At 50.8% G+C, this 23,151-nt stretch overlaps 3 protein-coding genes across 12 annotated transcripts; 1 reads left to right on the plus strand and 2 right to left on the minus strand.

Annotated features, from left to right (window-relative positions):
- The first annotated feature begins 797 nt into the window (after window positions 1-797).
- GPATCH4 (G-patch domain containing 4) lies at window positions 798-7,925 on the plus strand. Of its 5 annotated transcripts, none has more exons than XM_001116621.5 (8): window positions 798-860; window positions 3,157-3,293; window positions 3,759-3,832; window positions 3,934-4,026; window positions 4,132-4,218; window positions 6,088-6,179; window positions 6,432-6,482; window positions 6,720-7,925. In XM_001116621.5, the coding sequence occupies exons 2-8, from the start codon at window positions 3,215-3,217 to the stop codon at window positions 7,570-7,572; spliced, it is 1,329 nt and encodes a 442-aa protein (XP_001116621.3). In that variant the 5' UTR covers window positions 798-860; window positions 3,157-3,214; the 3' UTR covers window positions 7,573-7,925. The 5 variants fall into 5 exon arrangements, with proteins under 5 accessions (XP_001116621.3, XP_077800321.1, XP_077800334.1 ...); XM_077944195.1 differs by having other exon boundaries at window positions 3,231-3,293; XM_077944208.1 differs by lacking the exon at window positions 4,132-4,218.
- Window positions 7,926-8,271: 346 nt separating this feature from the next.
- On the minus strand, window positions 8,272-10,782 carry NAXE (NAD(P)HX epimerase). The gene is made up of 6 exons (XM_001116635.4): window positions 10,587-10,782; window positions 10,364-10,472; window positions 10,098-10,208; window positions 9,903-10,016; window positions 9,023-9,170; window positions 8,272-8,689 (listed from the first exon to the last, which is right to left on the minus strand). Exons 1-6 carry the CDS (start codon window positions 10,766-10,768, stop codon window positions 8,487-8,489), a joined length of 867 nt encoding a protein of 288 aa, XP_001116635.3. The 5' UTR covers window positions 10,769-10,782; the 3' UTR covers window positions 8,272-8,486.
- A 5,508-nt stretch (window positions 10,783-16,290) lies between these two features.
- On the minus strand, window positions 16,291-22,039 carry TTC24 (tetratricopeptide repeat domain 24). Of its 6 annotated transcripts, none has more exons than XM_028827633.2 (10): window positions 21,266-21,986; window positions 20,902-21,105; window positions 20,165-20,293; window positions 19,887-19,999; window positions 19,491-19,559; window positions 18,106-18,203; window positions 17,856-17,962; window positions 17,263-17,376; window positions 17,045-17,141; window positions 16,291-16,623 (listed from the first exon to the last, which is right to left on the minus strand). In XM_028827633.2, the coding sequence occupies exons 1-10, from the start codon at window positions 21,969-21,971 to the stop codon at window positions 16,542-16,544; spliced, it is 1,719 nt and encodes a 572-aa protein (XP_028683466.2). In that variant the 5' UTR covers window positions 21,972-21,986; the 3' UTR covers window positions 16,291-16,541. The 6 variants fall into 6 exon arrangements, with proteins under 6 accessions (XP_028683466.2, XP_014967667.3, XP_077799712.1 ...); XM_015112181.3 differs by having other exon boundaries at window positions 19,491-19,562; XM_077943586.1 differs by having other exon boundaries at window positions 18,106-18,228; window positions 19,471-19,562.
- Between the last annotated feature and the right edge of the window lie 1,112 nt (window positions 22,040-23,151).

The raw sequence follows: 23,151 nt of genomic DNA on the forward strand, positions 1-23,151 counted from the left end.
ATGAGGCCGGTCATGGTGGCTTACGCCTGTAATCCCAACACTTTGGGAAACCGAGGCGTGCGTATCACTTGAGGCCAGAAATTGGAGACCAGCCTGGACAACATGGCAAGGCCCCTTCTCTACAAAACATACAAAAATTATCCAGGCGTGGTTGTGCATGTCTGTGGTCCCAGCTACTCACGAGGCTGAGATGGGAGGATCACTTGAGCCCAGGAGGCGGAGGTTGCAGTGAGCCGAGATCGCACCACTGCACTCAAGTCTGGGCGACAGAATGAGACCCTGTCTCAGAAAAAATAAAAAATTTAAAATATATATATAATAATAATAAATAAAGTGCTTGATGAACATACTGAGATGTCTGGTCTCTAGGCTTTTACAAATAACTGTTCCTGTGAAGGCTGAGTATTCATGAGTATTCAACCCTGCAAAATCAGGACACAGCTATCACCCATTCTGCCTCCACGAATTTCTCAGGCTACTCTCAATGCTTCCCTAGAGTTTTTCTTCCTCGTATTTGTGCCTGGGACTAGCTCAGTGTAGGACACATAGCGTTCTTGGCATCCTGAGAGGGCCAGTTAGTACTGAAGTCCCTTGGCTGCTCAAGGAATGCAGGGATGAGGCAAGTGGAACAGCCTCGGAACCTCCGAAAATGGGCACACTTCAGGTCCCAGTTTCTATGGCAACCATACCGGCAAATTGTCCTCCGCAATGGTTTCTCCTGGGAGGACCGCGATTTTGGTTCCAGCGGACGTCTCTATGGTTTCGACAGCCTAGAAGGAACAAAACGGCATTTCCGGAAAGATGGCGGCGCACAAGTCAGGTTTGGCACATGTTTCCGAGGAGAGGACCCCTCATTGACGGTAAGGGGCTCCCTTCCCCCGAACGGTGGTAGTCGGAGCCCGAGCTTAGTAGCAAACGTGAGAGGAGCGGAGTATTTTTACCCAAGTGGCACTGCGGTAGGAGGGCTGGAATTTAGACCTCAGGAGGAAGGAAGCCTAGGGAAAGGGCAGCCGGCTCTTGAGGACAGCTGTAAGACTAGTGCACCTGGGGCCACTTCTGAAAACGCAGATTGACTGTAGAGGGGAGAGTGCCCAAAGTGTGATCACAGGTTTCAGAAAGACTGGGGCGCACAGCTTCTGTCCAGTTATCCATTGAAAATCCGGTAAAGCCATTCCTAACTATGCCATTCAGTTCAACAAATAACGACTGAATACGTTCTAGAATTCTGGCGCCGCGTTACGTGCTCTGGAGTTGCGGAATAAAGCCGATCTCTTAACTTCCAGGGCATGTAGTTTTCAATTACTGCGACAAGGCTTAGGCTGTGGTCTTACGGGAGAAAGCACAAAGAGCTATAAGAGACTGAAGAGTGTAGAGATGAAGAACATCAGTCCTTGGCCGGGCGCCTTGGCTCACGCCTGTAATCCCAGCACTTTGGGAGGTCGAGGCGAGTGGTCAGGAGTTCGAGACCAGCCTGGCCAGTATGGTGAAACCCCGTCTCTACTAAAAATACAAAAATTAGCCGGGCGTGGTGGCATGATCCTTGTAGTCCCAGCTACTCGGGAGGCTGAGGCAGGAGAATCGCTTGAGGCTGGGAGGCGGAGGTTGCAGTGAGCCAAGATTGTGCCATTGCACTCCAGCCTGGGCAACAAGAGCGAAACTCTGTCTCAAAAAAAAAAAAAAAGACAGAGGACCACTTTGGAGTCAGGCGACTCGGGCTCATTCCATCTCCAACATGTAATTCCAGCTCCATCATTTGCCATGTTACCTTAGGCAAGAAACCCAGGCCTTGTTTTCCTCTTTTGCAAAATAAGAATAATATCTATCTCACAGGACTATCAAGATTAAATGAGTTAAGCCCAGACAGTGGCTCATGCCTGTAATCCCAGCATTTTGGAAAGCAGAGGTGGGCAGATTGCATGAGCCCAAGAATTAGAGACCAGCCTGGGAAACATGGCAAAACCCTGTCTGTACAAAAAAAAAAAAAAAAAAATACAAAAATTAGCCAGGCGTGGTGGCATGTGCCTGTGGTCCCAGCTACTCGGGAGGCTGAGGTGGGAGGATTGCTTGAGCCTGGGAGTTTGAGGCTGCAATGAGCCATGATCATGCCACTGCACTCCACTCCATCCAGCCTGGGTGACAGAGCAACCCTGTCTCAAAAAAAAAAAAAAAAAAAAATCGACTGAGTTAATATGACAGTATATCAATATGTGTAATCCACCTGTTATGCATTAAGTGCTCAATAAGAGTGCCCTTCCTAAGTTGGACACTTTCAAAAGGGAAACTCCAGCCAGACTGAAATACTGCAGTGGTGTGTGAGAAGTGTGTAGCCCCCACACCAAGAGGACAGTGTAAATGCTGAAGCATAAGTACAGGATCTGGTCTCTACCAAGTACCATTATCTTATGACTTAGGTTAATAAGCACCTCATTAGCTTTGTTTTTACAAGGTAATATATTTTGAGAGATACTATGTAGTGGTAGAGTATAGATTCTGCAGACAAGCTGCCTGGGCTTGAATTCTACATGTTAACCTGTGTGACCTTGAAGTTCCTTAACCTCTTTAGGCCTTACTTTACTCATTTGTAAAATAGGCTAATATTTCCCTGAATGGGCTGGGAAGATTAAATGAAATAATCTTTGTAAAGTCTCAGCACATCCTGGCATGTGGTGAGCACACCATAAATTTAGGTATCAGAATTGACACCATTCATCCTTGACTTCTCTATATGCTGGTCTTTCTGTAGCCAGATAGGGAGCTCCCCAAAGACCAGGCCACCTCCTTCCTCTCTCTCGCCCCAGGGCTCAGGAAAGAGAATTCTTTTTTCTTTCATTTTAATTTTTTATTTTTTTCTAGAGATGGTTTCACTATGTTGCCCACTCTGGTCTGGAACTCCTGGGCTCAAGTGATCCTCCTACCTTGGCCTTCCAAAGTTCTGGGATTACAAATGTGAACCACTGCACCTGGCTGCTTTATTCTTTTTATAAGAGGGGGTTCTTGCTATACTGCCCAGGCTGGACTCAAGCAATCCTGCCTCAGCCTCCCATGTAGCTGTGGCTACAGGTGTGTGCCACTGCACCCAACTAGCGGAGAATTCTTAACAAGCAGTCAGGATGGAACTGATGGCTGTTTGGGCACTTTCTCCTTTCTTCTTAAAAGGATGATATCACCTCTTCTTCTCTGGTGAGAGTCTGAGGATAGAGACCTTTTTCTCACCATGAATGTCACCCCAGAGGTCAAGAGTCGTGGGATGAAGTTTGCTGAGGAGCAGTTGTTAAAGCATGGATGGACTCAAGGTGATCCCCATGGGGTCTCTTACATCCCCCAACTCCCTGCCTACCTTCTGCCCAGGGGAAAGGCATCATCCTGGATTACCGCCCTCCTTTATTTAAAGGAGGAAAAGCTAGTTTAAAGGGAAATTTGCAGAAGAAAATTTCTGACTTTCCCAGAAAAGGGAAAAAAGGAAGAAATTTGACAGTGGATAATGAAGAAGTTGTGGTTGGGAGGACTAGGGGAGAGAAGAAGAGACATGGCCTCTCTTCCAAAAGAATTATGAAGGAAGAGATAGTTCAGGCTCACACAAAGGCAGGGGACTATATGGAGTGGTATTAGAAAGAAAGGAGCTGGGAGGTCTTCTGAGAGGTACAGAGTATACCCCAATGTCAGGTGTGTGAAATGGCAAGAGGCCTGTGGGGGGGCGTGCCTTGTGAGGTCTCACAGCAGGCAGGAGAATAAGCCAAGTCGTTCACTGTCCTCTGCAGGCAAAGGCCTCGGCCGGAAGGAGAATGGTATCACCCAGGCTCTCAGGGTGACACTGAAGCAAGACACTCATGGGGTAAGACTGGGTGGACTCAGGAAGGTTAGCATGCATGGGAGAAGGAACCCTTGAGGGCAGGTGAGGCAGGCACTCAGAGCTCATACTTATTCCCCTGGCAGGTGGGACACGACCCTGCCAAGGAGTTCACAAACCACTGGTGGAATGAGCTCTTCAACAAGACTGCGGCCAACTTGGTAGTGGAAACTGGGCAGGTATGAGCTCTTGATAGATGGGCACATGAAACAAAGGGCCTGGGACCTGTGGGGTAGGCAGTCATGGTATGTCACCCATTCACTGGTACTGATAATTCTCTACAGGATGGAGTACAGATAAGGAGCCTTTCTAAGGAGACCACCCGTTACAATCATCCCAAGCCCAACTTGCTGTATCAGAAGTTTGTGAAGGTATTAGAGACTGGGTAACAGCGTCCATCCTTTTTCTCTTCCCTGGTCTCCCTGGGGCCTGAACAGTTGCCTTGTATGCCTTATCAATTCTCAGGACTTTCCTAACATAGTGGGATCCTGTGACCAGCCTTGTTGTTGCTTACTTAGACTGCCCAGACCCTCAGCAGGAATTGAAATCTTCAGGTTCCATGGATCCTGCCATCTGTTAAGGGAGCAGCAATAGGGAGTGAGAGGTAGGGTACAGTCTCTTTAAGTCAGGAGCGGCCAAATTTTGGGGGGGCCAGGGGACATCTAATTCAAAGGACTTAGAAGCCAGAGGAGGCCGGGCACGGTGGCTCACGCCTGTAATCCCAGTACTTTGGGAGGCCGAGGTGGATGGATCACAAGGTCAGGAGATTGAGACCATCCTGGCTAGCACAGTGAAACCCCTTCTCTACTAAAAAATAGAGAAAAATTGGCTGGGTGTGGTGGCAGGCACCTGTAGTCCCAGCTACGTGGGAGGCTGAGGCAGGAGAATGGTGTGAACCTGGGAGGCGGAGGTTGCAGTGAGCCGAGATTGCGCCACTGCATTCCAGCCTGGGTGACAGAGCGAGACTCTGTCTCAAAAAAAGAAAAAAAGAGAAGCCAGAGGAGACCTGAGAGATTATCTAGACCATCCCTGCTTTGCAGATGTGGCTAAAAGGGTGAAAAGTGGTTTGCTGAAGAGCCCACGGCTGGCTAGTAATGGCAATGGCAAACAGGACTGGAACCCAGGTCTTCAGGCCTCCACTTTCTACTGTGCCAACAGAAGGAAGCTAACATGTAATGGTCATTATGTGCTAAGGGCTATACATGTTACCTAGCAAATCTTTCCCATTTCTCTACATCTGTTACCATCTACTATCCTACTTCAGGCCATCATCATCTCTTGCCTAATTTCTTTTTCCAGCAGCCTCCTAAGGACACCTTTAGTCTCACTCCCCACCCCAACCTTTGTGGAGGATGGACTCCTCCACAAAGCATCCAGAGTGTTCTAAAACATAAATGTCATGGTGTCACTGGGTCTTCTTTGACCTAGGATGACACAATCCAGATTTATCGGACTGGCTTATATGGCCCTGCATGCCTGTTCCTGCCATCTCCAGCCTCATCTCTTTTCACTTTTCTCCAGGACCACTACACTTTAGCCTAACCATTAGCCTAACAGAGTCCAATCTGTTTCTTTTCTTTGAAGGCACTACATTCTTCCATCTTCAGGTTATTGCACATGTTGCTCCCTCTGCTTGGGACATTCTTCTCCCTTTCCCCCTTTACCTGCTGAGTTTTTCTTATCCTCCAGAGCTCAGCTTATACATCAGTTACTTTTAGAAGTCATTCTCTGAAGTCTGAGTTGAGTACCCTTCCTCTATCACAGGCAACACTTCCATCATAATTGCCTATGTAGATTCCATCTGGGCTGGGCCCATCTCATTCTTATTCCACTCGGAATCCCCAACTCTGTGGCCCATAGTAGACTCTCAGTCTGATTAAATGAAGGTACTATGAACAGGTACTATGGTTGGGGTGGAGCGGGGCATCTTTACTGCCAGTCACTGGCACTTGTCCACTGTGAAGACCTGATGAATCAGAGCATTTTCTCTTCTTCTTCTGCTCACCAGCCAGTTGTAGGCCAGAGAGGGCAAAGCTGCTGCACATCCCAGCAGCAGCAGCCCAACTCCTATCCAAGTTCAAGTATGCAGGATGGCATGCCTCCCTGTGGCTCCTCAAGGAGCAATGGTGGGGGCTGGCAAACTCCTGCCAGGAGCTATGAATTCTTAGGGGGCTTCCACAAGGGAATAGGGATGGTGGTGGTGTTGAGAAGGCCTTGTCCACCCCCATGACCCCTCCTAGATGGCCACGTTGACTTCAAGTGGAGAGAAGCCACACAAAGACTTGGAGAGCTGCAGTGATGATGACAACCAGGGGCCCAAGTCCCCAAAGATGTGAGACTTCATTTTAGCTCTTGGGGAATGTGGGAGATGTCCTTAGATGGTAAGAGAAAGGGCTGAGTCTAATGCTTGACTGGGGGCTTCTTGGTGGTGGGTGGAACTGTGTTGTACTAATCTTTGTATCCCTAGTACCTCAAAAAGTGCCAGGTCCTGAACAAGAACTCAGTGTTGAAGGAATGTTTTAGAAGGAGGAGAGGTCAAGCCTTTCTACCGGGTCTGTTTGTAACTGCCGATCTCCCCTAACAGTCTGACTGATGAGATGCTGCTCCAAGCCTGTGAAGGGCGAACAGCACATAAGTAAGTAGTGGTCAGCTCCTTGAGCTCGCTTCTTTTCTCCCCACCTTTGAGCATGGCCTGTGCCACCTCCTGATTCTTTTTACCCCAGGGAAATGATTCCTATTACCTACCCATCTATTGCCTGAAGATAGGCAGCTCCCCACTCCTTCTACCCTCCATCAACTTTCCCTGCAGGCTTAAGGACTAGGCCCATTTCCCCTGATACCCTTGCTCTGACTTGGACCCTGTCTGCTTCAGGGCTGCCCGTCTTGGGATCACAATGAAGGCCAAGCTTGCTCGCCTAGAGGCCCAGGAGCAGGCCTTCCTGGCTCGTCTCAAAGGCCAGGACCCTGGGGCCCCTCAACCGCAGTCAGAGAGCAAGCCCCCCCAAAAAAAGAAAAAGAAAAGGAAGCAGAAAGAGGAGGAAGAAGCTACAGCATCTGAAAGGAATGATGCACATGAAAAGCACCCAGAACACGCTGAGCAGAACATCAGAAAAAGCAAGAAGAAGAAAAGGCGACATCAAGAAGGAAAGGTCTCAGATGAAAGAGAGGGTACAACTAAAGGGAATGAGGAGGAGGATGCCGCAGGAACAAGTGGGCTTGGGGAATTGAATAGCAGAGAGCAAGCCCATCAGTCCCTCAGGAAAGTGAAGAAAAAGAAGAGGTGGCACCATGAAGAGGAGAAGATGGGGGTCTTGGAGGAAGGAGGAAAAGGCGAGGAGGCTGCAGGCAGTGTCAGGACAGAGGAGGTAAAGAGCAGAGCGTGCGCTGACCCATGCAGCCGAAGGAAAAAGAGGCAGCAACAGGAGGAGGACTTGAACCTAGAAGATGGAGATGAGGAAACTGTTTTAGGTGGTGGAACCAGGGAAGCAGAGAGCAGAACATGCAGTGATTGGAGAAGCAAGAAGAAAAGGCAGCAGCATGAAGAGGAGGAGGACATCTTGGATGTAAAGGATGAGGAGGATGGCGGGGCTAGGGAAGCAGAGAGCGGAGCACACACTGGCTCAAGCAGCAGAGGTAAGAGGAAGAGGCAGCAGCATGCCAGGAAGGAAAGAGCTGAACTCAGCATCAGCCAGAAAGCCAAAAAGAAGAAACAGAAGAGAGACTAAAGGTCTGGTCAAGGTGGGGCTCCATTGATTGATTTTCAGGAGTTGAAGCCTCGAAGACCAGGGTTGATGCAGGTCTGCAGGTCTTCTGCACCCCCACTCAATGAGGAGTCCCTCCCAGAAAGGAAACTGATCTCTGGGACGTCAGCTGCTGAGAGGAGCAGGCGGTAGTACCAACCCTTAGTTGAGGGAGTCAGCATAGTCCCCTCTGCAGCTTCTAACCCAGGATCATAAACTCAGGTGCCTAGAGAAGCCAGGCAGCTAAAGGATAAGGAATGCTGGGGGCTGTGGGAACAGGAATGCTGATACCCTTTGAAGGAGCATTCCTGCTAAAATTAAAAGAAGCTGAAAATGTAGACCTATGTGAAGTGCTCTGATTTTTAAATATTGTGAAGGTTAAGAAAAACACAAATTTAGGTCTGTGGGCTAGATTTAGCCCACAGTTGCCAGTTCCTAGCACTACCAAATAAATAACAAACATCATCTTGGGCTCCTAGCCTAGAGATAACTGGCTAGGACTGACTGGCTCTCTGTTCCCACCCTGGGAAGGTCCTGAATACAAATTAGAAGATACTTCTTGGAGGCCTTTGAGGAAATTCCTTCTGTTAACCTCCTTGTAGTCTTGCCACACTGATAAGTGAACGTAGCTCCTTGTCTGTGTCCCAAATGAGTAAGAATTGTGTAAAGGACAGCACAACTCACTTGGCATCTAACAGTCCATTTTCATTGTTTCCAAATACCATAGTGACCTCTTGCCCGTTGTGTTACCCCCAGAGAGATGGCACCCAATCCCCAGGGTTGCTCCCTGATTTCCACCATTCACTGACCTTTATTGCCAGAGGAGCTCCCAGGACTCCACAATTCTGGAAGAGAGGGGCTCTAAGTCTTTATTGGGAAGAATACCCACCCACCTTCCCTCACTGCAGACGATAGACACACGCGGTGTCAGGGTAGGGTGGCAGATTCAGCTGGTACTTCTTTTCCAGAGCAGGTGGCACAAAACGACCCCCCAGGTAATGGTAGCGACCAGTAAACTGGGTTGCAGATTTTTTGGGGGCTGTGAGGGAGATGAGCAAGTCTGGCTGGATCCCTCCAGAGTTTCCCTTTTCCACGTCCCATCCTGAAAAGAGGGTGGTATTCAGGAAGAGGCCAGATGTCTCATCCCCTTCTACACCTTATTTTACCCTAGTCCCAGAGAAGTGGGAAGTCCCCTCAGTTCCCACCTGAGGAACTCTCGTCCAACAAGCTCCACGTACCCTTGGGCCGTGGTCTCTTCATGGGGCCAACATGTAAAGGGGACTTCTGAACGCTGTTCCCCAGCCCTGATGGGGGTCCAGAAAGCTGTGTTCTGCCCCTCTAGACTAAAATTATTTTAGACTTGGTGTGGGCAAGAGTCAGGAGGGTAGGGCCCCAATCTCCGCCCACCCCTGCCCCATCTTCTGGGTCCCAGCACCTGAGGGAATGTCGATGCTAGCAATGGGCACAGTGAGTCCCTTCAGGACACTCAGGATGCTGTGGAACGGTTCCCGAACATCGCCCTTGAAGCTGAAGCCAAAGATGGCATCCACCACCAGCTCATACAGTTCATCAATCATCGTGGGCTGTGGTGGAGCAGGAAAAGGATGTCAGAGCCAGCAGCTGCACAAACAGCCTTAACGGGAGAGGGCTGTCCTCTGCACCTGCAGACCATTCACAGAGACACAAGTATTGTATCTCATTCAGAGGGCAGCCTGAGGCCTAGAGAAAGTGTGAGTTGGTCACTGATTCAGGCCAAACTGAGACCAGACAGTTTTTGTTCTCAGTGCCTGCCTGCCCGCCACTGGGGAGGCTACAGGGTGAGATAGCCTGAGACCGAGTCAGGAGAGCCAGATTATGGTTTCAGCTCTGCCATGATACAATTCAGTGACTTTAAGCAAACCACTTCTCTCCACCTCAGTATCTTCATCTGTAAAATGGGTTAAGGAAAAAAATTACCCAATTTCCCATCCCTTAATTCATGCATCTGCAGGAAGGGTTTCAGATAGGGCAGCCACTCTGGCCTCTGAGGGGCAATCATGTGTTTACTGCATGCTAGGGCAAGAGGATCTGACTACAGAGTGGAAGGAGGGACCAGGGAGATGAAAGGGCAGGGAAGCTTTAGAGAAGGTGGTGTGTGGGACTCATGGAGCACACTTTATGAAGGGGGAGAAGGCTCTTGCACACTTATTTGAATACCATCCTTTAGGCATCTTCTGTACCAGGCACTAAAATGAGCTCAGCCTGGAAACACGATGGAAGAGCAGAGCACAGGCAGTGGTTACTGGGAGATGAAGTATTCAACTGGAGCCACCTACCTCTGAGGGCATTTCCCCAAGGAAAGGGATGTCCATTTTCTGACACTGGGTCACCAATGCAGTGAAGAGGGGCTTGTTAGGCCTTTTGGGGTAATAGATGGTTGGCTCATAGCCCTAGGAAGAAAGTGGTAATTCAACCCCAGATCCCAGAGCCCTCACACCCTCCTCCCCCACAGCCCCTCCCCACATACTTACAAAGAGTTTGAGGTGTCGAGCACAGACCAGACCATCTCCTCCATTATTCCCCGGGCCACAGATGACCAGGACAGTAGGGGGGCTCCTGGACATGGACGTGGGGGGATATGCCTGAAGGCAGAGTCAAGGGTGGTTCAGCGGGGTTTCAGGCGGTAATAGATCAGATTGGCCCAGCTGTTTCTCCCACCCCTTTGTGCCTAGGCCAGAGGGCTGGGACAGTGACTCCTCCCTGGCTGCTCCCAAAGGTCGAGAGTTGTGCCACTGACCTTGGCGATGGCTGTGGCACAGCTCAGCCCGGCCAGCTCCATAAGTTGGTCCACGCTGAACTGATATTCGTTAAATAGCTCCTGGTCCACGGCCTGGGCCTCCTCCTGGCTGAGGAAAACCCGCGGCCTGAGTCCCGCCCCTCGTGTTCTCCATTGCGCAGGTGGCCCGGCCGTCCCAGGCCCCGCCCCGCGGCAGAGCAGGCCACCAGAGACCCGCGCCTACCTCAGGTACTTCACCGCCGTGCTCGCCATGACCTCTGAGTCCCAGCGGCCACCCGAGTTCAGCCGCTGCGGTCCCCACCAGGTGGGTCCCGAGCGGCAGGCGATGGTCTCGCTTTTGATCCGCAGCAGGCGCGAGCCCGCAACCAGAAGCCCGAGGCCCAGCAGCGTCCGCACCCCTGACATCCAGCTAGCAGAGCGCTCGCCCCCTGCCAGGCCCGGCTCGACCCGACCCCGGCGCATGCGCGACCCTCGCCCCGCCCCCGGAGAGGCCGGGCCAGCACGCGCGGGTTCCGGAAGCGGCTCGGGGCTGGAGTCTTGTGGTTCTAGCAGCCCTTGGGCGGGGGAGCCGTTCCCACCTGGGCCAGCTTCCCTTACACTTGGGATCCGAGCTCTCCTCAGGAGCGTTTACAAATCGCCACACATTTCCAGATACGCCGAAATGCCTTGCTCCCAACCGCCCTTTGATAATAAGTGCTGGCTTTGTAACTCTTTCAGAAAGGTATATGGTATAGCAGTTATCCTTTATTCCTGCCCCACTGCTTAGAGGCTGAGTGAATTGGGGGAGCTGCTGGTGTCAGTTTTTCGCCTACACAACAGGGAAACGAGTACATACTTCATAGGTGCTAATGCCTGCAAACCGGCGCAGAGGGAGTGCTATAGAAATTAAGCTACTGTTGTTATTTACACCAGCGAGCCTATGTAACTTAGGCCCCTTCTGCACTAAATTAGCTTCCCCTACCTCTATTTTACCAGGATATCGCGCTGTACTTCCCTAGTCATACTTACCCCCTTTACTGAGATAATAGCTACGGAAATAGAAAATTATCCTTAAATAGGTTCTGTAAGCTATGGTTTAAAATGTAATCGAAACCATAGGCTCTGTCAGGCCTCTGAGCCCAAGCCAAGCCGTGGCATCCCTGTGACTTGCACGTATATGCCCAGATGGCCTGAAGTAACTGAAGAATCACGAAAGAAGTGAAAATGCCCTGCCCCGCCTTAACTGATGACATTCCACCACAAAAGAAGTGAAAATGGCTGGTCCCTGCCTTAAATGATGACATTACCTTGTGAAAGTCCTTTTCCTGGCTCATCCTGGCTCAAAAAGCTCCCCCACTAAGCACCTGGTGACCCCCACTCCTGCCCGCCAGAGAACAGATCCCCTTTGACTGTAATTTTCCTTTATCTACCCAAATCCTATAAAACGGCCCCACCCTTATCTCCCTTGCTGACTGTCTTTTCGGACTCAGCCCGCCTGCACCCAGGTGATTAAAAAGCTTTATTGCTCACACAAAGCCTGTTTGGTGGTCTCCTCACACGGACGCGCATGACTGCTCCAGGTCAGGATGATGTTTCACTAGAAGTCTTGAGAGGAGGAGTAGAGTTTACCCAAGTGGTTTTGAGAACGCAAACACACTCTGTTGCATGGTTAGGGGAAAAGGTTGGAGAGTAACAAACCAGTTACCATCAAGGCACTAAGATAAAGATAATTATCCAGACTTCTAGGGACTCAATGTTTGTGTTCCTTCCCCCCTCACAAATTCATATGTTGAAGCCCTAACCCCCAGTGTGATGGTATTCTGAGACAGGGCCGTTGGGATTAGCATTAGTTGGGGTATAAGGGGTAGGCCCTAGTCTGGTAGAATTAGTGCCCTTATGAGACTTTCTTCCTCTCCCCGCCCCTCCTCTCTGTCACCATACTGGAACCCTAATCTGACTTCCAGTCCCCAGAACTCTGAGAAAATTAATTTGTTGCTTGAGCATCCAATCTATGATATTTTATTGTGACAGGCCAAGCTAAGACACAGGTAAAGGGAAGGTCTTTTTTGTTTTTTAGACAGGGTCTCGCTCTGTCACTCAGGCTGCAGTGCAGCTGCCTGATCATGGCTCACTGCAGCCTGGACCTCTGGGATCAAGTGATCCTCCAGCCTCAGCCTCTCCAGTAACTGGGACTACAGGCATGCGCCACCACACCCGACTAATTTTCATATTTTTTCAGAAACGAGGTCTTGGCAGGGCACAGTGGCTCATGCCTGTAATCCCAGCACTTTGGGAGGCCGAGGGTGGGTGGATCATTTGAGGTCAGGAGTTCAAGACCAGCCTGGACAACATGGTGAAACACCGCCTCTACTAAAAATACAAAAATTAGGGCCAGAGGCACTGGCTCACACCTGTAATCCCAACACTTTGGGAGGCCGAGGCGGGTGGATCACCTGAGGTCAGGAGTTCGAGACCAGCCTGGCCAACATGGTGAAACCCCATCTCTACTAAAAATACAAAAAAAATTAATGGGGCATGGTGGCAAGCATCTGTAATCCTAGCTACTCAGGAGGCTGAGGCAGGAGAATTGCTTGAATTCTGGGAAGAGGAGGTTGCAGTGTGCCAGGATCCTGCCACCACACTCCAGTCTGGGCAACAGAGCCAGACTCCATCTCAAAAAAAGAAAGAAAAGAAAAAGAAAAACAGTAAGTATAAGAAGAGTGCTCTAACCTCCCCTTTTCTTCCTGAAAGCAGGAAACAAAACTCCCATGTGAACAATGCCTTCCTCCAGGAGGAAAGAAACATTATCACCAGAGACAGGGAGCCGAAGCTGAGAGAATTCTCTATAAACAGACCTTAATAAAATATCTCTCATCTTCCTTTAGCCTCCCCAAATATTTTATTTTTATTATTTTTTTGGAGACAGAGTCTCACCGTCACCCAGGCTACAGTGCAGTGGCACGATCTCGGCTCACTGCAACCTCTGACTCATGGGTTCAAGCGATTCTCCTGCCTCAGCCTCCCTAGTAGCTGGGACTACAGGCACGCACCACCACACCTGGCCAATTTTTGTAGTTTTTGTAGAGATGGGGTCTCACCATGTTGCCCAGGTTGGTTTCAAACTCCTGGGCTCAAGCGATCCACTCACCTTGGCCTCCCAAAGTGCTGGGATTACAGGTGTGAGCCCCTGCGACTGGCCTCCCCATATATTTTAGCTGCTTTTCCACAATTAGCTCTTTGTTCAACCTAGTACAAAACATTTAGGTTTTCCTTCTTTGGGTCTTCATTGCTTTATGAGGGCTCCTGTGTCACATAAAATTTATATTAAGTAAATCTGTATGCTTTTCTCTTGTTAATCTGTTTTATGTCAATTTAATTCTCTGTCCCAGCCAGAGACCCTAAGAGGGTAGAGGTAAAGTTTTGCCTTCCCTACGTTCTGTTATCTGACATGCTCAGGAGTGGATTATTTTATTTCAACTTAAAAAAATACATTAATTTTCCATCTGTCAAGTGTGGTCAGGGTCTTTTCTTTGAGGATGGAGCCCGTGATTGGATTCCTCATCTTCTTTCTTACATAAACCTCACCAGTTATGTATCACCTGCAATTTCCAGTTTACTTCCTTAAAGTGAAACAGTTAATGGCATGTTTGAAGCAATCTTGAGTGTAGAATTTATTTATATTTTTATGATTATTCTCCCAATTTGTAATAATCTTGTTGCTCACATCTAATTCCATAGCAGCTTTTATCTTTTCTTTTGAGACAGAGTCTCACTCTCTTGCCCAGGCTGGAGTACAATGGCATGATCTTAGCTCACTGCAACCTCCACCTTCCAGGTTCAAGTGAATTATCCTGCTTCAGGCTCCCGAGTAGCTGAGATTACAGGCGTGCACCACCACGCCCCAGCTAATTTTTTGCATTTTTAGTACCGACAGGGTTTCACCATGTTGGCCAGGCTGGTCTCAAACTCCTGGCCTCAAGTGATGCATCCACCTTGGCCTCCCAAACTGTTGGGATTACAGGCATAAGCTACCGTGCCCAGCTCACAATAGCTTCTTAAAGTAACTCAGAGGTCGACTGCAGTGGCTCACGCCTGTAGCCCCAGCACTTTGGAAGACCGAGGCAGAAGGATCACCTGAGGCCAGGAGTTTGAGACCAGCCTGGCCAACATGGTGAAACCCTATCTCTACTGAAAATACAAAAATTAGCCAGGCTTGGTGGCATGCACCTGTAATCCCAGCTACTCGGGAGGCTGAGGTAGGAGAATTGCTTGAACCCGGGAGGTGGAGGTTGCAATGAGCCGAGATCATGCCATTGCACTCCAGCCTGGGAGACAGAGTGAGACTCCATCTCAATAAATAAATAAACAAACAAACAAACAAACAAATAAAGTGACACTCAGGCTGGGCGCAGTGACTCACACCTGTAATCCTAACACTTTGGGACGCCAAGGTGGGAAGATGGCTTGAGCCCAGGAGTTTGAGACCAGCCTGGGCAATATAGTGAGACCCTGTCTCTATACATATATGTATTTTTTAATTAGTCTGGCATGGTGGTGCACCTGTAGTCCTAGTAGGAGGCTGAGGTGGTAAGGTTGCTTGAGCCCAGGGGTTTGAGGCTGCAGTAAGATGTGATCGTGCCACTGCACTACAGCCTGAGCAACAGAGCAAGACCCTGTCTCAATAAATAAATAAATAAACTCACTTTTTCCTCCATCACTGGAGGAAAAATATATTATTATAAAGAATAATAATAATACAGAAAAAGTAACTTACTTTAGTGGAGTCTTCTAAGGATCCAACTTAGTGTCGTTTTTTTTTGTTTTTTTTTTTGAGACGGAGTCTCGCTCTGTTGCCCAGCCTGGAGTGCAGTGGCCGGATCTCAGCTCATTGCAAGCTCTGCCTTCCGGGTTTACACCATTCTCCTGCCTCAGCCTCCCGAGTAGCTGGGACCACAGGTGCCCACCACCTCGTCCAGCTAGTTTTTTGTATTTTTCAATAGAGACAGGGTTTCACCGTGTTAGCCAGGATGGTCTCCATCTCCTGACCTCGTGATCCGCCCTTCTCGGCCTCCCAAAGTGCTGGGATTACAGGCTTGAGCCTCCGCGTCCGGCCCCAACTTAGTTTTTATAGAAACAGTGATTTGTTTTCCACTCTCAGTTCATCAATTTATTTTTTTTTAAAGATACATTTTCTTTTACATCGACATGGGATCTCACTATGTTGCCCATGGTGGTCTCAAACTCCTGGGCTCAGGCAATCCTCCCACCTTGGCCTCGCAAAGTGCTAGGATTACAGGGATGAGCCATTTCACCTGGCCTGTTCATCAATGTATATAGTATTTAATTAAATTATGAATTACAGTAACACACACAATGGGCATAAACACACTTGGTATTAAATCACAACTGCCTCTGGGTAAGCAAGGGCTTAGCTGGGGGAATGGAACTGCACAGCATTCTAGAAAGTGCTCACTGCCTGGATTTGATTCCCAGCTTCTCTACTAGTTATGTGATCTGGGAATTCAGACTACTGAAGCTTTGTGCCTTATTTTCCTCATTTGTGAAAGGGGATGATAATAGCACCTCATATATTTGTTGTGAGGATTAGAGGAGAATACACTTGTCAAGCACCTAGAATAGGGTGGGGCATGAGCTAAGTACTTGGGACATGTTACATCACATCATTGTTCCTGTGGCTGCTGGCAGGAGCTGTCCTACAGGCTACAGCCTAGGCCTGCGCCCAGCATCCCCTATGTTTCACAGAGGAAGTAGGGTGCATCGGTTGGGTAAGATGCCTTTTCTGTAGTATTATATCCTCGTTTCCCACAGGCAAAAATGGAGGTCTGGAGACAGTCAGTGACTCCAAAGCTACTTGACCACGAAGTCAGTTTTTAGAACTCCCAGGTCCCTAGCAATCCTAAGATTTGGATCCAGAAAGACAAAGGGAATTTGCCATCCATTTTCCTTTTTTTATTTTACCTACTGAGTCCAAAAATCCCAAGGAAGAACAAACAGAACCTCTCAGGGCCGAGCCTGCAAAAAGCCCTTGCCCAGCATCCTCAGGAGTCCACTAGCTGCACTGTGTTCCGCACCCCTGCAGGGCTGAGCAACTGGGAAGAGGCTTGGTCCCCAGGACCCCCTAGCATGTGCGTGTTGGGCAGGTGCTTCAGCGATGAGGGCTGCGGCCAGCAGGGGGAGGTCACACGATAGTGCAGATGCCTGACTCCATGGGTCTCCTCTGGCAGCTCCTGCTGAGGCTTTCCCTGGGCCACTTGGATGACCTGAAAAAGGCAGGGAGGGGCTTGCCAGTGGGGGTGACTGGGGAGACAGCAGGAGGCAGCCTGCCCTGGCTTCGGCTTCCTTTGCCCTATTTGGCCGTTACCTCTGCTGGTGGGCTCCAGAGAAGGAGGGAGTTGGCTTAAGCTTCATATCCCCCCATCCTTCGCACCCTGTCTTTCACTGAGGCCTACCATCAGGCCATTCAGGAAGCAGGGCATACCCCGGGCTTCCAGAGCTGGGTGAGGGTTGTTCACATTGCTAAAGGGCAAAGACAAAGGGGAGCTCGGGGCCCTATATCCCAAGCATGAGATCCCAGCTTCCCCTAACTTCAACAGCAGTCGTGTTCCATTAATATCATCCCAAGCCACATATTCTACTTTCTTTGCTATTCTCCAGGCCTCCTGCTCTCCCCCAAGGACCCACCTATTGACTTGAGGGCCATTGAGTACCAGGATGCTAGGGTACTCCGCTCTGGGAGGGCCTCGACCTACAAATGGAAAATGGGCCCTGGGTCCTGGACCTAGATGGAGAAGGACAGACACATTCATCACATGCCTCTCTGCACCAAGAACTATCATGGTGGAAAAAAGCTCTGGAGAAGAACCAGGAGTTGGGGCGGTGTCAGGGGATGCACTGCTCACTATACACGGAGGCTTTGCCGAGGACTGTCCCTCTGCAGGGCGAGTGCTTGGTAAACATGGGGCAACCAGAAGCTAGATGGTGGGAATGATTCACTGTGCCTGGAAGGAAACACACTGAAAAGGAGACATCGGTAAATTCAGGTCAACTCAATAAGTAGCAAGGAACTCTGCTCCCCGAGTTGCAAGTCTTTGTGGGAGAGGCTATTGAATAGTGAGCTGGGGATTACAAGCAGCGCCCAGTGCTGTGTTGGGCAAAGTAGGCTTTCAACAAAACCCTGGGGTCCAGGATGCAAAGTTCTAGAAGTTAGGAAAGCCATGAGAGCAGGAAGAAAGAGGCAGTTCTAGAAAGGGTTCAGGGAAAATGGTCCAGGCCTTGAGAGACAAGCAAAAATCAGGGGAGGGCTGTTGGGGAGTTGTGAACTGGGATAGTCAGGGTCAGGGGTGGTGCGAAGTTGTGCCAGGCCTCAGAGAAATGACAACAGGAAGGCGGGATGGCAGGATGGGTGTAAGAAGTGGAGGCAGGCAGGTGGGGGCAGGAGTGCCACATTTGCAGTGCGGAGAGGCACCACCAGGAATACTCTACATCAACTCACGCTCCAGTCTCCCCGGCCCAGGCCTCATGGGAACGTTTGCCGACCTCTCCTCTTTTTTCTCCTGGTGGCCCTCCTCAAACTCTTCATCTTCCCACCCACTGGAAGATCTGTAGGGACAAGGAACGAGGGCACAGCTTGGCAGAGAGACACCAGTCCCCTGGGGGTATGCATGGGGTCCTACCCCACTGCGACAGCCCCCAACACCCTGCAGAGGCTGCATACATCCCTGCTGCACTGTTCCCACCCTCACCTGTGCTGGGCACCTGCTGCACTGCTTCCTGCCTTTGCTGGGGTCCCCTCCACCTGGCTGGCCCCACCTGGAGCCTGGAGTCTTCCCGGAGCCGAGGTCTGGGAACGAAGGGGAGTAGAGGGACTAGGTCTGAGAAAAACGGCCATCCCAGCTATGTGTGTGCCAGGGTCTCGGATAATACAATTCTGGGGTGAGGTTCTTTGTTCTATTAAGGTCCCTGCTAGTAACTCTCAAGCTTGAATTCAGATTTAGGGACTAGCAGACCTGGCCAGTGTCTAACGGCCACCCCATCCCTTCTGGGGCCTGATATGGTAAAGTCACAGAAAGTAGGTGGCAGACATTGGCTGGGACCCAGGTATTCTGACCCCTCAATCCAATCCTCTGCCTGTACCAGGCAATTTAATTTTTCTTGCAGATTTTAAATATGGTGTCTTTAAATGTGATCTTTAAAATGCGGGAGCATAAAATCTATTACATACATATAAATATTAAAGTATAATTTCAATTCCTGGAGTGGGAAGAGGTTTTCTGGGGTTGTCTGAAAATGTGAAGGAGGAGGCGGTTGGAGAGTCAACGAATCATACAAAAGATCCGGAGATAGAAACAAGTTAAAGCAGAGACAGGGAAGGAGTAACACGGTGGAGACCCACAGAGAAATGAACTCTGGAGACTTAAAGACGGGAGAGAGGGACTTCCTTGGAGCACATCTCCATCCTGTGGCCAATTAGGGAACTGCAGTCAAGGACTTGAAACTTTCTTTCTTTTTTTTTTTTTTTTTTTTTTTTTTTTTTGAGACGGAGTCTTGCTCTGTGCCCCAGGCTGGAGTGCAGTGGCGCGATCTCGGCTCACTGCAAGCTCCGCCCCCCCGGGTTCACGCCATTCTCCTGCCTCAGCCTCCCGAGTAGCTGGGACTACAGGCGCCTGCCACCTCGCCCGGCTAATTTTCTTGTATTTTTAGTAGAGACGGGGTTTCACTGTGTTAGCCAGGATGGTCTCTATCTCCTGACCTCGTGATCCGCCCGTCTCGGCCTCCCAAAGTGCTGGGATTACAGGCTTGAGCCACCGCGCCCGGCCGGACTTGAAACTTTCTACCTCCTTGCACACATGGTCTACCGATTCTTTAAATTTATTTATTTATTTTTAATCACCTACATATCAGCCCTTGGGTTAGAGACATGCCGCAGTCCCACACCCACCTCCCACTCCTGGAAAGTGACATATCTCATGCGCAGGCTCAAGGCGGATGAACACAGATGAGCTGCCAAGCGCGCCGCATCCCAGGGAACATCGGCTCTGCTTACCACCAAGCCCTTCTCTGGGTAACCTCTCTCCACCCCCATCTCCTTGTCTCAGGTGTCATCTCACCAGGGTGTGACCAGCCCCACCTGGGCCAAGTGCGTCCTCACGGTGTCTGCCAGCTTCGCCACCAGCCGTTCTCGCACAGAATCTGGCTCCTTCTGGGGAGAGGGTGATAATAGGGTAATGGGGAATGCCTGGACTTTGTGGTCCTCTGGGGGTTGGGGAAGAATGAAGCAGGAAAGGGAGGAGGGAGCGGGACTTTGTTTCCCCCTCTCTTCTACCCCATCCCCATGCCTTTCCCAGGGTCCTGCCACCACCTGCCCAGAATTGCAGACAGTGATGGACTCTTCCTCACAATAGTATCCCAACACCTAGCGCACAGTGTGTCCGATGCTGTGGGAGAAGGCAAGGAGTGAAGGCAGGAATGTCAGCCAGAAGAGGGATAGCAGGGGAGAGGTGGATTCCGGGATACAGGGTCTCACCTGACACTGGGCCAGTGCTTCCTTATAGTACTTCAAGGCCTGGTCATACTGCCCCAGCCTGGCTGCAGCAGCCCCCAGACCCTCACAGGCCTGCCACTGTCCCTTCATGTCCCCTGAGAAAGAGAGCCTGGGAGGTCCTTTCATGGCTCCCTACCCCACTGACCCGCCCCTTCAGAGGCACTCCCTACTCTCAGTTCCCTCCATCTGCCTCCCCACCAGCTCCTAGGACCCTCAGCCTCCCCGCTGGCCCAGTCACATGCCAACCCCCTCACGCTTACCAGAGTCGCGGGCAGCCTGCAGGGCATGCAGGTAGTTGTCTCTGGCAGCCTTGTGGTCCCCCAGCTGGCTCAATGCAAAGGCCAGGCTGCCAAAGCTCCGGCCCTGCTCCCACCGCTGCCCCACAGAGCCTGAGGACAGAGCCCACCCCATCCTCAGAGGGGACTCTGGCTGCTGGGACATTAGGACTCCGCCCTCCAGCAACCAAGACAGAGCTCCCAGGAGGCCTGGTGCCCAGCCCCAGCACACTCCAGATGCATCCGAGAGGCCTGAACCCTCCACTCCCAGCCTGGACCCATCCTGAGTTCTGGTGTGAGTGCCTCCACCTGGCTAGTTTGAGTCAGGCAACAACCTTGTGATACAGGCAAGGCAGGTATTAATGGCCCTGTTTTTATAAATGCGAAAACTGAAGCTCAGAAAGAGAAAGTGATTCCTGAGTGTCACACAAACAGTCAGCAGAGGGGCTGAATTCCACTTCAGGCCTCCTCTCCCAGCCAGTACCCTTCCCCCTGCCGACTACTGCCTTCCCAACCCTGAGGTCTCAGCCTCTGGGCCCACAACCCTCTGTCCTGTCTGACTGTCCCATCTCCTGCACTTCCAGCTCTCCCCCACTGGTTATGGGTTTTCAGGCTCCATAAGTGGTCCCAAAGGGCCATCCACCCTTAAGCCTTGGGGCCCCTTTTGGAAACCCTTCTTAGTGTCTTAGTCCCAGTCCCATTCCCCGGCCCCGGGCACCCACCGTGCAGGTCAGCAGCCTTCTGGTGAAACTCCTGAGCTTCCTGATAGTTGCCAAGGGCGTTGTGGGCCATCCCGAGGTTTCTTAGCACTGTGGCCTGCTCTCCTGGCACCCAGCACAGAGGAAGGGCCTGCAGGAAGGCCTCCACAGCCAGTGGAAACAGCCGGAGCTGGCAGTAGCCCAGGCCTAGATCATTATAGAGGTGCCCTAGAGGGCATAGCCAGGGTCACTGGTAGCTGGACCAGATATAAATAAGGCTGGTACAGCCCCTATCCACTCCTCCAGGGTTCCCCAAACCCAGCCCTCTGAATAGCACCAGGCTTTGCGTCTCCCCAGATCCCACACCTTCCCTGCCCAAAGATCTCACCCAGCAGCCCCCTCTCAGTGCTCCTCTCGGCAAGCCTCCGGCTTTTCTCCAGCACCTGTACAACTTCCCCTACCCGATGCCGCCCACTCTTCAGCATACATCCTGCCGCAGCCCCCAGTGCCAGGGCTGCGGCCTGCAGCTGCCTCTCTTGGACATAGGCCCGGCTTGCTTCCTGCAGGCAGTGGGCTGCTAGCTCAGGCTGTCCCAGAGCCTGGTAGCAGGCTCCCATTTTTGCCCAGGCTTCTCCCTGGTCACCCTGTGGCTGGTAGTGGCCCAGGGCCCTGTGGTACCAGGCCAAAGCTTGAGGCAGCTCGCCAAGGGCATGGTAGGCCAAAGCCACATTGAAACACTGGTCTCCATGACGCCTGCCCTGTGCCTTCTCTTCAGGGTGGGCTTGCAGGAGCAGCTCAAGGCCTCTGGCTGGGTCCCCAGTCTCCACATAGGCAGCCCCCAGGTTGAAGGCGCAGGCCCGGAGCACCAGGGTGTCCCCGGTTTGTGGGGTCTTGGAGGCCAGAAGGAAGGCCCTCTGGAAGTTGTTCAAGGCTTCATGGTTCCGGCCAGCCTGAAGGGCCCCGTGGCCAGCCCTGGTGAGGGCTTGGATGCTGGCTTCTTGCCGCAGCCACTTTCTTTTCTTCTTTGTCTTATTGGAGCTTGAAGGCTCAGGCTCTGGCCTCTGGGGCACATCCTCAGGGTTGGGGGAAGACATAGAGCTGACAGAGGGGAACAGAGGGATCGGTATGTCAGCCTTGGCTTCCTCTAGAGCAGGACCCCCTTCGAGAAATTCAGCTCTACCCCGCCCTAGCATGACCCTCAGGGTTTCAAGGATTGCTCTCTGACCTCTCACTTTGTTTCTTCTGTCCCACTGGGTACCATATCCACTCTCACTCTAACGTCCTGACTAATTCTTAGTCCTCCTTCAAGACTCAAGTCAAGTAACAGCTTGCTTCAGAACACACCTTCTTCTCAACCAACTGGGTATTCCTGTGGTCCCATAGCACCTGATGCCTACGTCCTTTATAGCATTTATCACACTGGGTCAGAGTTGATGACTTTCTTGTCTTCCCCCTGCTACTAAATTTGGAGCAACTTGCAGGGTCTGGCACATAGTAGATTCACAATAAATGTTTTTGGAAGGAGATGAAAAAGTTCTGGAGATGGATGGTGGTGTTGATTGCACAATAATGTGAGTGTACTTAATGCCACTGAACTGCACATTTTAAAATGATTAAAATGGTAAATTGTATGTTATATATATGTTACCACCATACAAATGTTTTTGGAATGAACAAATAGGCCAGGTGCAGTGGCTCACACCTGTAATCCCAGCACTTTGGGAGGCTGAGGTGGGCAGATCATGAGGTCAAGAGAGAGACCAGCCTGGCCAACATGGCAAAACCCTGTCTCTACTAAAAATACAAAAATTAGCCGGGCGTGGTGGTGCACACCTGTAATCCCAGCTACCCAGGAGGCTGAGGCAGGAGAATTGCTTGAACTTGGGAGGTGGAGGTTGCAGTGAGCTGAGATCATGCCATTGCACTCCAGTCTGGGTGACAGAGCGAGACTCCATCTCAAAAAAAAAAAAAAAAAAAAAAAAAAACTGCAAATAAATAGATGAAGGAACCACATTTGCAGGCCTCTCCTCCATAACCTCCTTCACACTGTGCCTCTACTAATACCCACCCACTCATCATCTGGGTACTCCTGCTATCTAATCTCAAGATGTAGTTTAGGTCAGTTCAACAAGCACTCAGTAAGTCCCTGCTATGTGCTGGGAGCCACACTAGGCACTGGGGACCCTAGGGTGAGGAGGCTTCTGAATTGGCAAGGAGCCAACCTCCAGGAGAGCAGGATTCTCTGAAAAGGAGTGTGGTGTGGGATGGAACATC

Source organism: Macaca mulatta, chromosome 1 (assembly GCF_049350105.2).
Source record: "Macaca mulatta isolate MMU2019108-1 chromosome 1, T2T-MMU8v2.0, whole genome shotgun sequence".
Lineage (NCBI taxonomy): Eukaryota > Metazoa > Chordata > Mammalia > Primates > Cercopithecidae > Macaca > Macaca mulatta.